This window comes from Thermobia domestica, chromosome 11, assembly GCF_964235325.1.
Source record: "Thermobia domestica chromosome 11, izTheDome1.hap1.1, whole genome shotgun sequence".
NCBI lineage: Eukaryota > Metazoa > Arthropoda > Insecta > Zygentoma > Lepismatidae > Thermobia > Thermobia domestica.
The window spans coordinates 86,162,750-86,179,664 of record NC_137464.1 but is presented as its reverse complement, the minus strand read 5'-3'; the positions used below and the strand labels follow the sequence as shown (position 1 = coordinate 86,179,664).

The 16,915-nt window shown below is 33.1% G+C and overlaps 1 protein-coding gene across 2 annotated transcripts in view; it reads left to right on the top strand.

Moving 5' to 3' along the window:
- The window catches only part of LOC145664250 (uncharacterized), a 57,621-nt gene extending 40,915 nt beyond the window's left edge, over positions 1-16,706 (top strand). Inside the window, exons 3-4 of one of the 2 annotated variants that reach the window (XM_081730752.1) lie at positions 2,022-2,277; positions 12,749-16,706. In XM_081730752.1, the coding sequence (XP_081586878.1) occupies positions 2,022-2,277; positions 12,749-13,052 (560 nt within the window). In that variant the 3' untranslated portion in view covers positions 13,053-16,706. The remainder of the gene's footprint in view (positions 1-2,021; positions 2,278-12,748) is intronic. The other variant, XM_081730751.1, reaches the window with a different exon arrangement.
- Positions 16,707-16,915: the final 209 nt, after the last annotated feature.

The window sequence follows — 16,915 nt, the reverse complement described above, 5'->3', positions numbered from 1 at the left end:
AACATTAGTATAGGTAAATTGAAATACTATTCAAAAGCGACTATAAGTAAATTGGGTCTTCTTATCCTCCATACTTCCAATTCTTCTTTTTGTGATTGATTGTCTATTAGGATTACTGCATAGAAGCTGGTTCAACGGGTCTCCTGAAACTTATTGGTGGTACGTTGACTCTTTATAGACCCTATTCGTTACTTTCAAATATATGTCTTCAATAAATTTGAGCTCTTATCTTTTGCTGTTAAAAATTTACGACTTCGAACATTATTTTCATCACTTTCCTTTTTCTTCAATTGTTTCTCATTTCTTGTTTCCGTTCGTTCTTCTGTACCCGAATATATACTTCTTATTGAAGAAATTAAAAGTTAAAGGATGCGCACTATCAAAGGATAAATCAAGCCAAAAATTGAAAGAAATGAAGTTGGTCATTTTATTTAGAGGACATCAAATTTAGTATGAATAATAGGGAATCTGGTATCTCGGATTTAAATACAAAGGGGCCTAGGAAAGTTTTTTGCTATAGGAAGAACGGAAATCACAGGCAGTTGCAAGTTAGAGAGTATTTTGACAGGTCCCAAGTTGCACTATAGATGCTCTAGTCACGTCTCAGGTGTCAGTTGCCGTTAAGGTGTGCTAATGAAAAGTGGTAACGATGTCGAAGTATACAAAACTGAAAATTTGGAAATCTAGGACTACATTTTTTCACGTGGGTTGAGTGTTGAAGTGCTATTATCATCGGACGATATTTCAAAGAGGAAATTTTGGCATGGAGGACGCCCTGAATCACATCGACCGTCTTCGACTATGTTTGAGGGAAACATTGATGCAGTATGACATGCTGGAGACATAGTCATATAACCTGCCACTAATAGAGGTGTTTCTTGGGCATCAACACACCAACAGTTCGTGCTATTCTGCGAGATCATCTTCAAATTAGGAAGCTTTATGCCTTTCGGGTGCCGCTTAACTTGATCGACGATCAGATGACATGCTGTGTTTTATGATACCATGAAATTCTGAAATAATTTGAAAATTGGAAATATATCTATGTGAAAAATACTGCGCAAATGATGAAACTTAGCTGTACTGTTATGACGTCCTGACTATGGCTCAGAGCAAACTGTGCTTTTGTCGAAGATGAGGAGACCTCGCGACTGTTTGAAAATTCCAATCTGTGAAGAAGAAAATGGTGGCCACAGTTTTTTAGTGAGAGGAGTTTTAAAACGAGGTGAGTTGAAAACTCAGAAGACAGTCACAGGAAAGTGGTGTTCTGAGAAATGTCTGCCTAAAGTTGTTGAAATTTTCGAGAAAGTGCGTCCAGACTCAAGAATAGTTACACGATTTTTCACCGCGATAGATCTCCAGCGCAATGCTCCAACGTTTGCCCCGAGTATTTGGCCAGCATTGGAATAAAACTTAGAATATTATATCCACAGTTCTGACCCGAACTGAGGTCTTGAATATTATATCACAGTATTATGCGACTTCGCGCTGTTCCTCCACAGGCTAACGGGAGATGTTTTATGAGCAATGATGACCTCCTAATTGCTTGAGACGATGAGTGTACCCGTATCTCCGACGAAACATAGCAGAGTTTGTTTGAAGACTGATTTTGAAGGATGAAATGTGTAAATTATGATGAAAATTACTTGGAAAAATAGTAGAACAAAATACAATCGTATTCGAAAACTTTTCTAATCCTCTTTGCGAATACTATCTTTTGAAGGAGCATCAAGTCAGTTTAGCATTCATATACGTAATCATACATCACATTCTCTCTCTCTCATATTAATTACACTTATGAAATTATACTTTGTTACTGGAACTAAGATCAAATTTACCTTACAGGTAAGAATTAACAACACACCGAGACACAATTTGGCTAGTTCTGAAGCAGTTAATCAAACTAGGTGCTAGACTAAAGATAATAAATATACTTTTAAGTAAACCCCTTTGGTAACAATGTTACAATTATTTACGTTATTACGTAATAATAATTTATAACTCAATTATCTTGTTTACAGATGGGAACTACAATTACCAGGAGAAAATTGCCGAACTTGTGCATATCACTGGCCACTTAGCAGTACAAAAAATTAAATTAATTGCTTTGGAGAAAGACAGAAATGAGAAGTTGATGCTCTTTAGAAGCAAAGTTAACGAAAAACGTAAACTACTTGAGGAGCTGGCAACTATACGAGTGAATCTAGTCTCAGAGGCAAACAAGACTTTCGTCGACTGGGCCACTATGAAAACTAAATTACTTATTCTTAAAGCAAGGTAAAATGTTGATTTGTTTATTAATAAATATTTTAGTTCCATGGTATATGTAAGAATTTCTCTTGTGTGGCAGTTTTCCATTGATATCGTGCCGAATGAGAATAGTCAGCAATAGAAGGTGAGTTTGCAAAATATTTCAGATGTAGCTTCTCTTCTGACTCTTCATTACACCTTAAAACAATAGTGACAGTCAGGCGAAGAAAGAAAACAAAAGTATATTCATAACTCATGAGAAATATTGTTTTGTGTGCACGAAAGGTATTTCCGCATTTTACTAGAGTTAAATTGATTTCATGAAACCCAAAATGGCCGAATGGATATTATAATAATATATAAGCATCAGAAAGAGACAAACCACAGAATAGGGTGGGAAGGAACAGAGGTCATAGAAGTAGAGAACAGAACTTTGGTGAGAAAATGGAAAGAAGCAAGGAAGATTATGAAGGCAGAAAAGGTGATGAATTGGAATGCAGGATTCTCGATAAATAAAGAGTGGGAGAAGATTCTGCTTAAAGAAGAAGAAATGAAAAGGAAGAAAACAGAAAGAGGAATAAGAAAAATAAAAATAATTAGAGGACAGAATGTATTCAGCGTAAAAACTAAACTTTTAATTGACACGTATGCAGTTAAAAAGCGAAAGTGAAAACCACACACGTTTCTGGGGTCAATGTGGAACAAAACGAGCCCTACGGGGCTGCTAACCCGTTCCTACTACGACTACTACTTATACTACGGATTTGTATAGCAAAACTGCACGCGTAACGTAAGTAAATCACTTTTTGACTATTATTTTCATCTTATTTTAATGAAAAAGTGTTATGAAAATTAAAAAAAAAAACTTTCCTTGGGCTGGATTTGAACCTACGCCAAAAGCGATTATGATTACTAGCCTGTTGCGCTAGCACGCTCGGCTACGAGAACTGACAGCAACTACCATTTGATTTCTGCTATATGTACGCTACGTGGCGAGAAACGGATAACTTCAACCAATCAGAACAGTGTATTTAGTTCCTATGGCTAGGGTCGAGCGTGATTAAAAAATATGCGCCTCAACCGTTCATTTGAGGACTAGCTCAAGAGAGTAATGCTCCCGGAAGTAGGAACGAAAAACAAAGCTCTGATTGGTTGACGTTATCCATTTCTTGCCACGTTGCATTCAAATAGCAGAAATCAAACGATAGTTGTCGTCGATCTTCGTGGCCGAGTGGGCTTGTTCTCCTGAAGCACGTCATACGTACAAGGACTTCCTGTGCTTACGATATGGTAAATTCCCTCCGCCAAGAAAGAAAATACTATTTGCTAATTATCTGAATTATCTCTTCTATGGTCAATCTTTATAAATTTTTATATTACATATTCTGTACTGAGAATGTAATTATGACTGTCAATTATGTAACTTTATTATTGTAATTCGACAATAATGTAAATAATAAGTGAATAATAATAAAATAAAATAAAATAAAGTAAGTGGGCTAGCGCTATATGCTAGTAACAAAATTCTCTTTTGGCGTGAGTTCAAACCGGCCCGAGGAAAGTTTTTATTTTTTTTTCATTTTTATAACACTTTTTAAATTAAAATAATATGAAAATAATACTCAAAAAAGTAATTTATTTACTTTTGTGCAGATAAATAGTAGTAGTAGTAGTAGTAGTAGTAGTAGGAACGGATTAGAAGCCCCGCAGGACTCAATTTGTTCCCCTTGTACTCCATGATATAAATTTTGTGACCAACTTAAAACAACTGGCTAGGATAGCGCGTAAAACAGCTGGCTAAAGTAGCGCGCGAAAAAACGTACTTCCGGGAGCATTACTCTCCCGAGCGAGTCGTTTCATTTGCTTCCTTCAGTAATCTATCTTTTTCTTCAATTGTTACTTCTCAATTAAAAGTGTTTTTTTTTTTCAATTCTTCAGTCGCCCGTTGTTCATCCTTTGCTTCTCTTTCCTGTTATTGTTCCTCCAATTTTCTCTACTGCTCACAGAGCTCTCTATAACTCTTGTAAGCAGTTATGTGCCAGATATATATATATATATATATATATATATATATATATATATATATATATATATATATATATATATATATATAAACAAGATGTGTCTTCCCATCATATATATCATGGAGAGCTCCCTTAATGTGCAAATGAGGATTGAGAACCCTCTCTGGCATGTTAGCCCTATCAGGACCCACAATGCCTACTTCAGCTGAGCCATGTGAAAGTGAGAGGACTACTTTCACAATTTTTAACACCGTTGAAAATTTATGCTCTGATAAAATGTCCAAGTTGGTTCCAAGAAACTTATATTTTTTCAATAGTTGTGATGTCATCGTCTTCTAACCTTAATAATCTCCACCCATCAACAAATGTGTCTTCTTCGTAAGGAATAGGCAACGTTTCAGCTATTTTGACAATTTTCTTCCAGCTGTCCTCTTTTCTTCTTTCTTTAGGATTTAAACACTCCAAATGTTTTAACAGAGGCTTAAAAACCATATATAACTTCTTGAAAATATGCTTATAATTAGCAACAGTGTTTTCTTGCTTGATGCAAGGAAGTTAGTTTACTCTCTTCATGCACTTTACTCAACTCTTCTTTTATATCTTCTTCGCAATTGATTTCCTGCAAAGGAAGGAAACTTCTCATCACTGAATGTTTCCACAGAAAACTGGGCTGACGTTTTGCAAATTCAATTCATAACAGTGTTTGTTATGGACCTGAGCATATGGTGCATGGTGTGGACAAATGGCTCTTCTTTTTGGAAATATCCCGTGAACTGAGTAAAAAAGTGAGCACTTAATCATGTAAACAGTACTTCTGCTTTCATCGTGTCAATTTTCAACAGACTTAAGATGTTTTTATATTAAATGACTTTCGTACTTTGGGATATATGTCAATAAATATTTCTTTACTGATGGCATACAATTAATACCTTTTACAAATTACCCAACTGCAGCACCTCCATAAACTATTAAGCCGCCTCAGTTATGCTTCATTCATCATTGTGGGCATACATAAAACATTTAAACTGCTTTTAAAATCTGAAAATTTTTGTTTAACCTTCCAAAGAGCCTAAAATACTGACTTTACTTACTTATTTAAAAAATACTGACAGTCAAAAATACTGACTTAGTCAAAAATACTGACTTTTATTGACTTTACTGACCAGTTTCCATCCCTGGATTCTATGTTTGTTTCAGATGTTTAAAAATGCACAATAAAAACTGTAACACCCACTTCACTTAGATTTCTACACCTAATCTGCTTCTATCAATTATTGGTATCTCTCAACAGAAGTTGTGGAAATTAAATGGACATTGAAGGTTCGAATTGTTTCCCGTTACGGAGCAAGGGCTAATAGAAAACAAAGTGGACTGTGGAGTAACTCTCGCTGTAGGGGAACCAACTTGTCACTACCGCTGGTTAAAACAAAAAGAAAATAAACATCAAAACTGCTTCGAACTAATAGTGCTTAATCGTAGAAGATACAGTTGTTCGGAGCACAAAGGTCGCTAGATTTATACCCTAAGTAGCCAACATCAACAAAAATCACCAAAAAAGTCACTAATCGAAATCACAATTTATATGTTGTTACTATCTTGAAAGTTGAATTACCTAGATTCAGCGTCTGTACCCCAAATTGGCAACACTGATCTTAGTATCTAATTTGAATTTTATGGTCGTTGTAATTGGAATTTGTCACGTGATATAGTGAATCATATTCGGGAGTAAATGGAAAGACATATTAGACTCTCTGAATAAGAAGTATACTCACTTTTTTTTTAACACAACTTTAACTTCACTAGATCAAGATGGCGAAATGCGCACAAATGTAATCTCTATGCATCCAATTTTGTTTCCGTAGTATTGCACAGGTCTATCTATAATATATACGAGATATGATTATCTTATAACAACTACAACCTTCACCTTTTTTTTTTTTTTTCAGTCTAAGGGAAACACCAAACATTCCTGAAACGTGTTTACTTTTAAAGTAAAGGCCTAAATACTAATTCCCATTTCTACCTTAAAGGATTTCGAGATAAAACTATCTTACTTTAACAATTGCAGCCTCCACTCTTTTTTTCTTCCCTTGTAGAAGAGATATTTGAAAACTCGTTAACATGTCTTTAATTATTTTAAGTGGAAAATAAACCGAATTTTATGTCTCTAATCTTAACGAAGCCATCCAATTATAACAACTATTTTCTTCTCATCTAGGGCAAATAAAAAACGGATGAAATACGTTTCTATATTTTAAATAGGAAGTCTAAATCCGAATTCCATGTCTCTAACCTTAATATATTCCGAGATATGGATATATTACGGTATTACAATAATTGTAATTTCTACCCCTTATTCCTTCTCACCCCATTTTCTTCCCTTCTAGGTCAAATATCAAAAAAACGCTGGAACATGTGTTTAATTATTTTAAATAAGAAATCCATATACCGAATTTCGTATCTCTAACCTTCAGAGATTGCAAGATTTTAAAGATAATAATTAGCACCCCTCTTCCTTATTTCTCGTCGAATTTACAAAAATCCTTTCTTGGTTGGATCTTACATCACAAATCCTATGTCCTATCCAAATTTCCAAATGCCCTGACTAAGTATCTCAAATCCTCTCAACTGTAAAAGGTGTCCTACGTTTAAAAAAAAATCCGTTTTATAGGGAACAAAGGGACATTATATATCTATATCTATCTACCTCTCTCTCTCTCTCTCTTATATATATATATATATATATATATATATATATATATATATATATATATATATATATATATATGCGTACGTGTATCAGAGTTCTCTAAATTCTGCTCGTAAAGCGGAGCAATTTTTATAACATTGAAACTTCCATTCCTTTATCCAGAAAGTGCTCTTTCAAGGAAAGTGCTCTTTAATGTAGGTCTGAAATTGGGTAATTTAACTCGTAATTAAGAGTAGGAGAATACTTGTGTTTCTGAAATTTTCGCTTCTATATGGGTAAAAGGAGCGCCTTCTATAATATTCAAATTATTTATTCGGTAAAGGCACAGTGTGAGAGTTCCCTTAAGTTGGACCTTTGGAATTCAGTATATAAGCACTTCACTTCATTAAAAATAAGATAAAACTTTTTCAGCGTTTTACAAAAATTCACTTCTAAAGGAGGAAAAGACAATATAATATTCTAATTTCCGAATTTATATTCATATATTGTCGAATTTTTGGACTTTCTAAACTTGGAGGTGTGAAGTTTAGTACATACCAAGTATTCATTAGATACGAGTGAACACTCTTTCAAAGTTTTCTAAAATTCCACTTCTAAAGGAAGGAAGGAAGGTAATTCTAGAGTATTCAAACCAGGGGCGTAAATAAAGGGCCCGCAGACCCCGCATTGCGGGGGGCCTCAAGCCATCAGGGGGGCCCCAAATCGTTAAGTAGGACGTAGAAAAGGGGCCCCGCTCCCCACTGTCTTCGGGAGGGCCCCCAAAACTTTAGTTACGCCACTGATTCAAACTTGTGGTTTCATGTTCATTGAACGTTCTTTCCATGAGAGAAACGGGCACTTCGGCTAGTTGTAAATGTCGGGCTTCAGCGCCTTCGGCGAGCAGAATGATTGGCCCTGTCTGTTTTATCTTTAGTCCACGACCTTTACCCTTTGTGGTGTATTACTATTATTTCTGGCTTATTTGACCGCTACCTCTCAACCATGCAGCTCTCCAATTGTCACACAATGCTGGATCAACACCGGAAAATCTCAAGCTCGCACCGGGGAGTTGGGCTCGAGATTACAGTACTGAAAGCAAGAGCACTAATCATTGAGCTAAGCAGGAGTGTGCAGTAATAATAATAATAATAATAATAATAATAATAATAATAATAATAATAATAATAATAATAATAATAATCAGGTGTAGCTAATTATTATTATTAAGCATAACCCTGGAACATTAGTTTCTGTTGTTATCATCAAAAATGGTTAGCGTGAATTAGATACTCAAAACGCAATAATTAACGCAAGTGAAATGAAAGGACGAGTCACCACTGTACACTATCTCGCTCCAACATCTTAAATTAAAGCCTGTGACAAATATCTTGGCATTTTAGCTAAACGAATAAAACGCAAGCTCTGATGTGACGTTGCCAAGTGGCAAAGGGGTATGGGCTATGGCTTAGCTAAGCAGACGAACTACAGCGCGATCAGGTGGCAGGAGATAGACTGAAGTGAGTTGTACAAAATAAACGTGGCAATACCGCAGGCCTCTCATTTGCTAGCAGCATTTAAAGGGAACTTGGAGCGCCGCCTTCAAATGTCAAGATGTTTGTCACGCCGTTTAGATCATGTTATGCTGCAGTTATTACCTACTTGAAGAAATTAAAATGTTAATGGATTAAGGCTCTGAAAAAATAATTAGTTAAATTAAAAATTAACATCGGGAAAATATAACTGTTAAATTAACTGTTAATCAACTAAAATTAATTGATCAGAATTAAAACTTTAAATGGGATTTTTTAGTACTACCGTAAACTGGGTATACTTTGGCCCTTTAAAGGCAACTTTGGCCCAAGGGAGAAGTAAGATTTGATTTTTTCTACATTGTTATTATGGTTTCTATCAGTAAGAAAAGTTGTGGATCGAAGTATTATAACATTGAGAACACATGTATATTGGCGGTAGTGATTTGTTTCCAGAACGTGGGAATCAAAATAATAGCAATTGTTAGCAAGTAAACATTTGTTATATTTCAAGTTTCACAACTTTTGCTCATTGAAGTGTCATATCTTGATTGCACAAATAAGTAGAATATAAAAAATGTTCATTAGCGAATATTAATAAGCTAACGCCTTAAATGTTTGTTCAAATACGCACAAATTAAGCATTTAATCGCGTGGGGCAACATTGGCCCATATTTTGTGTTGGAATTAGCCCAATATTAAAGATGAAATGTATACAAATGGTGCGATGTAATAAGGAAAATTAACTCACACTAGCTTCCAAAAGAGGATATACAGTGCCTGAATTGCAAGATTTTTTCCTAAAACTGAGTTCTGGTACCGGTAAAGTACTCTACCGCAATGAAGAATATGGTGCTCTTATTTTTGGATGTTAAGTATTCATCCACTCAGAGAGATTTTCATTACATGATATTTTTGTTTGCCTCTAAATTGTACAAAGTGATTTCATCCCTATGTTTGCAATACAGGAATTTTAAGTTAAGTATTCAGAAATTTGTGGCGTTCTTTTATAGAAGTTTCGTATATTCCCCCAAGTAGAATACAAATATGATCATTGAACGATATTTCTCGTTCGATTGAAATAGAGTGAAAACATTGATAATTTCACCAATGTGTTGATAATATTCTGTTCTCTTCTGTTTCTGAAATACAGTGTTACAATAATACTTTCGTGTATTAATTAATCATTTTGACAAATGGACTAAAGTTAAGCTCAAACTATGAAAATTCTTGCATGGCATCAAAAAATTGGAACTATAATCATCATTCTTGGTCAAATTGATTATTTATTGCTTTCAAAAGAAAGCCAAAGGATTACATTTTAACAAGGAGAAATGTCATCAAATTAACTCCCTAATCTTAGGAGATATTAGAATGGGAATTTTGAAAATAAAGAAAAATGGGCCAACGTATACCCAGTTTACGGTATGTAATAAGAATTGTTCCGAACTATGAAAGTTAATGTAAAATTTAATGGATAAACTGATAATTAATAAAAATCAAATGTCATAAAATTACGGAACAATTTTATAATTGCTATAGATAAAATAGCTCTCTCTGATGGTCTAGTGGCTAGCGCGCGCGCCTGTAGTGCACGGGATTCCGGCTTTGATTAGCGATGAATAAAGAGTTTTAACACAATACAAACAGTTTGCATTTCATCTTCAATGGCAGATCCATCTCTCAGTGCTGAAAAACATCGGTGCTGAATTTCAACAGCAGATATTGATATAATGTATTAAAAGATACGTATTAACAGCGATCAGCGATGTGTGTATGTAATGCTAATTTGATATCAAAAGAGTACTTACAACCTTTAGTAATGTGGATTCATTGTTACAAACTTCGCGAGAGGAATTTGTGACGACCCAGTTCAGTGTAGCCATACCTAACATAGATAGTTAATATTAATTAAAAGTAAATAAACAAAAATAAAACTATTAAACATTGAAAATTAATGTACGTTACTTTTAATTGTGGTTATTCAGTTTCAAATGAATACGTATTTCTTTTAAAATGAATATTTTATATTCTAAAAAGTGTATATTTAAGAGCAGATAAATATATGGAAACAAGCATAATATGTCTTTTACCTATATAAATTCTTTACAACAGTTTTTTGTTACTTATAAAAAGCAAAATGAAATTTGCTGTATTTTTTCGGGAAAATCCCGTTCGTAATAAAAATGCTTGAAAAAGAATTCGTATCTTTTAATATTTGTGTAGGTAACTTGTCGCTTCTATTTAATTCTTCCAATTTTAAAGAACAAATTCTAATTTAATAAGAATGACTAAGAATGATGCACCGTGTACGTACTTACATGTTTAAATTGTAACTAAAAGATGATTGATTTCATTTATTGAATTTATTTATACAAAATATCCTTACAAACACGAATTGTCTGTTCTTTATAATTTTTATAGCAGAAATTGGAAAATTTTGTCAAATTTTATATGAGACGACAAACAACACTATATAGATATATATGTGGAACAAGGAATTAGATGTTTCCTTGATAAGTGTAGCCATTTTCAAGAAAGGGATATGTAAGAATGTGGTTTGCCTGATTTTATGGTGGATCACTAAATGTGTTCTCGGTGCTATGCTAAACGCTGCTTGAAGAGTGCGGAGTTGCCAGATTGTGTCGAGTGTTTACTGATGTCAGGTAATAAAGGAAGTAACCATGGAGTTCTGCTTGGATACTTACTGGAGAAATTAATTCGACCCTTACCAGAATTCACAGCTAAGTTGCGCTTCTCGAACAGCAAAGCTACAATCCAGAAATTTTCTTATTGTGACTACCACAGTAAACGTACAAATTTGGCAATAACGCATTATGGCGTTCTTCACAAGTTTCTTCTCAAAATCTATTTCCTTAAATGTAAATTAATAGTTAAATAAAATGTAAAACATAACACGAAAATCGGTCAAATAATATATCTATTTCGTAATAAGATCGTTACTTTAAAATATTTTACACATACAAATAAACATTTGCATAAAACAGCACTTCTAGTAAAATCTAACAGCAAGTGCCATCTTGTATGCTCATTTTAAAACGAATCAAATATTTTCTCTTATTTGTCGTTTCTTTCGATATCAGGAGATATAATCAAATACTGAAACATAATTCTATCTTATAACACAATATTTATAATATTTAACGTTTTATTGTGCAGTAGTTAAAATATGCACTGACTTCCGGGTGGTGATCCACCTTAAAATCTTCAGAAAGTTGAATTCTCCATAGATTATTTTACATTACATCATTCATGTGGGGAAAAAAAATCCTGTAGTTTCTTGTAATTAACCATATGGACAAAGGTGTAAAATAAATTACAATTTTGCAAAAAATCGTTTTTATACGTTTGCTTTACTCCACAGAATTGAAACAATTCTGAACACTTATTAGTAAGAAACATTACATTAGTAAAAACGAAGAGAAATTTTCAAAACCAGAAAATTTTCATATCCGATTTTGGTATTTGGTAGTCAGCTTTGACGAGGTATCAGACATAACATGTAGGGATGCGTACGAGACAAGATTTGAGGCTGTCTCGTCTCGAAAGTTCTCTGTAAAAGTGATGTCTCGACTCGAAAAATGTATTCTTCTCTATTGGAAGAGCTGTGTCTCGACTCGAATTTTGTCAGGCAAATTCTGTCTCGACTCGTCTCGTGCGCATCCCTACTTGATAAATTTTTAAAACGCGGCCGATTGGGCATAATTGCACACATTCTACAAGTACTTAGATAGATAACATGGTTGATTACAGTTTAATGTCTTGCTAACAAACGACGAACGAATTTGTAAGATGTGAATTTATAGTTTTAAGTATAATATTCAACAAAAGTACAACAATTGGTGATAGAATACATGATAATGAGAACAACATTGAATAAATTAAAACAGTTGTTACGAAAGTTATCACTGAACTTTGATTCTTGACTGGTTTTAGCTCCATGCACTTGGGCTATTTTAAAGCCTCACATAATATTCATTTCCTTTAGACCAACTTTGATCTAAAGACTTTTTGTTTTTTGTTATGATTTTTCTTTTGCATTTTCCGACATATTTTCGGCTAGTCAAGGCACCGTGCCTAAAGAAAGCACTGTTTGCACCCAAATTTGTCTAAACGTTTCGCCTAGTCTTGGTGTCAGGAATTCCCTCCCAAACGCTGTTGATGCTGTTTAGAAACATTACATATATTTTATATATACAGTATGTATAATTGTCATTATTTTCAATTGTTTTCAGGAAATTGGATCTCAAACTAATGTTGAAAACATACCCTACCAGTGCCATAGATAGTTTGTCAAAACTGATGATTGATTTGAAAGACAAGCATAGTTCTGTTGAATCTGAACGCGCTTTACTTCAGCACCAGTTAGATTTATACTTATCTCTAGAAAAGAAAGGGTTTCGAGCTATTACAGAAGAATACAATAGTCTACGAAAGCAGTTCGAAGCAACAAAATATTCTTTGATAGAGTATTCAGGAACCAGCGGAATGTCGAGCAGTATTTTAAGGAACTTTAGTTCTAGTAGCAGTCTTTTCTAGAAACACAAATTTTGTAATTCGGTATATATTTTACTATAATCAATATAAATACTAATTTGAATAGTTTTCTGCTTTGTGTAATTATATATAAAATATAAAATGGTGTGATTCGTTCTGCATGTAGTTATATCAAAATAATACTACTACATGAAGCTTGTACTTTGCATGGTGAAAGATTGGGCTGAAAATATTTTAAAGATAGTCTATTTAGCTGGAAACATAGAATACAGTGTTAACAATCCATTGGTCACTTTCTTGATGGTGAAATTTCAAACTGGTAGAAGTCTAAATCAAAATGAAGATAATAGCACATTTGATCATTGTGAAGTTATATATATATATAATCTTAAGAATGGTCGTAATGAGCTGTTTCCGAAAGAAAATAGGAACTTAAAAATTACCAATATTATAGAGAGAAATTATTTCAAGACCTGTGAAAATTACACTGCATTTAAGAGAATAACATAGGAATACAGAAACGTATTATGATCGAGATGTGTTCATTAAAAATAGACCAATGTATGTGATTAATTGTAGCAGAAGAATGAGTGTATCTGTAAATGAAGGAACAAATGCGGAGATAGTTGTAGATTTTACAGAAGCAGTAGCTGATAATTTGTAGATAATATAATTTAATTGGTTGATAATATAGATTTGTTGATAATAAAGAATTTTACATGTGATTCAAAGAATGAGAAAGTAATTGAAGAATCTTAAATGTGTTCCGTTGTAATGTTTATATGAATTGACATCTATGGATTATTATCCGTAAAAGTTGTTTAATAAAGAATTAATCTCATTACTAAAGAAGCTTAAGGGAATGTGTGGTTTAAAGGTAAAGATGTTGCTGAACGTTTAGAATAAAGACACAGATGAAGCAATAATACAACATATCGATGAAAAAGTAAAAATATCATGAAATTTTACCCACCAAGTCAGAGAGTAAAAATCCAGCTGTACATGGCAGTTAATTTTCTTTAACGAATCTGGATAATACTTCTTAATCTTACATGAACTTGCAACAGTTTCAATGGTAATATATGGTTTAAGGGTAAAGATGTTGCTGAAATTTTAGAATATACACACACAGATAAAGTAATATGAAAACATGTTGATAAAGAAGGTAAGACAATATGAAAAAATATTAACCCCGGTAAAACGCCGGAGTTGCACTATTCTCAAATGATATTTATTAATAAGTCTATTTTGCACTCATTAGTCTTAATTTCTAAACATCCAACGCAAAAGAATGTAAGTGTTGGATCACATCATGTAAAAAACGAAATTGGCTTTAAAGATTTTCTATATTCATGGGGAATCATATTGACTTCTTGAATAAGATTGAGAATATTGAACAAAAGTCTAATATTAATTTAAGACTTAAAAATAAATAAGGAATATAAAGTTGAAAAGATGGGAAAGGTAAAAACCAACTTTGGGAAAAGCATTTTAACAGAATATAATGAGTTTATAGAATGTTACTTGCTGCTCGATTTACAAAACATGGCAGAATTTTTTTTAGATAAAATAATTAAAGATAGTTTGTATATTAAATATACTGGGCTCAAAGGTGATTAGTATTGTGTTGATACAAATGAATTTTAGATTTTCTATAGAATAAATCAGTAAATGACATCACAATTAAACAAAAGAAATGCTATTAAAGTTTTAAGAATTGTTAAATTACAAGATCTAGAGGAAGGTAGACCATATCAAATAACCTTATGGAAATTGATTACAATAAAATATACTGGTGAAAGAGTATTAACACATTTAGATGAAAAAAAAAATTATAGGGTAATTCAAAAAGCTCAGCGGTTTCGAATCATCTTGCAAATGTTTGTTTCTCGGTTCCCAACATTGTTTTGTATTGTTGCTCTACCCACACACATTCCAATTGTCGCCTTAATCTGAATTTCTTCAGTCCACAACGTGTGCTAATTATGATTTTTTTTATCAGAACGGAGAGTCATGCAGCAATTATTAGGCGATTTCGCGCGATTCTAGGGCGAAATGAGGCACTGAATGAATCAACAGTTCGCAGACTTATGAAAAAGATCATTGAAACAGGTTTAACAGTGAACATTAAAAATTCTGGGTGTTGTCGAAGTGGTCGTTCTGAGCAAAACACCCTGGGTGGTTCGTGATAGAGTGGCTGTTAGTCCAATGAACTCGGTTCCTCGCCGTTCCCAAGAATTGGGCATATAATGTTCTTTAGTTCAGAGAATTCTCCAGTCATTCACCATACCTGAAATCGGAATGTGTGATGAACATGCTTATAAATTTTGTTAGTGTTTTGAAAAAATAAAGTTCATAATTTGGTGTAACAAAACCTGCGCGCTTTCTGAATAAACCTTTATGTGCTATGATAGCTTGAAGGACCTCTGTAATGGATATTCTAAGCATTAACTGCTTTTTAAAAATGAAATTTTGTAAAAAAAAATATATGCAAGGAAAAACTGGGTTGTTAGTAAGGAGCCTCAAAAGAAATTTATTCTTACCAATAGATTTAATGTTATCGTAAAAGATGTACAAAACAGCACGCAAATTGTATTCGAAATTAGTGGCTGTTTATTTTCTTTGAGGTATGATGGACTGAGTTTCACAAATCATTATTTTCAATTGAAAACGAAGTTAATAGAAGATTCTACTATTAATATACTCACTTGAATTGACATGTATAAATTTAAGCATTTTTATGGTTATAATAGACATAAAACTATTTTGTAATTTTATCCATATACATAGGCAATATTAAATACATTAGAGAAAGTTCCACTTTAATTCCCTATTGAATGTCGTTTGAATTTTTGAATTTTTGTAATAAATAACTGTTTGAACAAAACAAAAATTTCGGAAATTTGGAATAGTTTACGAATTTATGTTTAATTTTCGAAAAATATTATTTTTTAAAAGATTTCAATTTTATGCTGAGTGTGCTAGTATTTTATATTTTTCGAATATCTCAATTTTATGGTTTGCAGGGCATCCATTTAATAAACTTTTTTACTTGAAGTAATGATGTTTATTATATAGGTTGGCAACACTTATAGATTGGGTGGTGACAATCTACCAAAATGCAATATCAACCCTCTTTCATAGGAACTGAGATACCAATAATTTTAATACTATAATGGTTGGAATTTACCGGTCAATTGGAGTAGTTATATAAATTCAAAGTTATTCACATGTGCAATAGATGAATCAGTCCGCATTTTAATTTATAACTTTGCTGATGGATGTTGTTACTTGTACAGATGTTTGTTCATATATATATAAAGTGACCCATTTAGAAGCATTTTCTTTGTTCTGCTGTCTTAGTTCAGACGGTAGAATGCAAGATTAAAAGAGCTTGGTTGATAGCCGACAACCTAGGTTCAATCCCTGCTCAGAGTTGTAATTTGTAAGAACGCCCGGCTTATAAATTTGTAATTCGTCAGTTTAGCTAAATAAATGGACTGTTTCTTCTGCAGCTCAAATGGCTACAGAGCTTATGCGAGTTATACCCCTGAGTCATAAATACGTGTGGGATATAGATACAACAAATTAATTGTAATACATATAAATAAAGTAATGAACTTATAAAAAATATATAAGAAATATCCGTAACACCATACATGGAAATGTCAAAAGAGGAATTTATACCAATAATAATATAAACATAATAATTGTAACTATCATCCAACAATTGAAAGATCTCGGCCACAGTAACTTGTCCCTCCTCTTTCGAGGGAGGTACGGGAAAACACACATCGAGAATAGCGCCAGAAGGGGCACAGTTGAAGTAGTCTCTAAGTCTTGAAGTCTCTAAGAGGGGGACCAGAGTTGTAGCAAATATATGTAGAATTCAAAAGCTTTGTTTT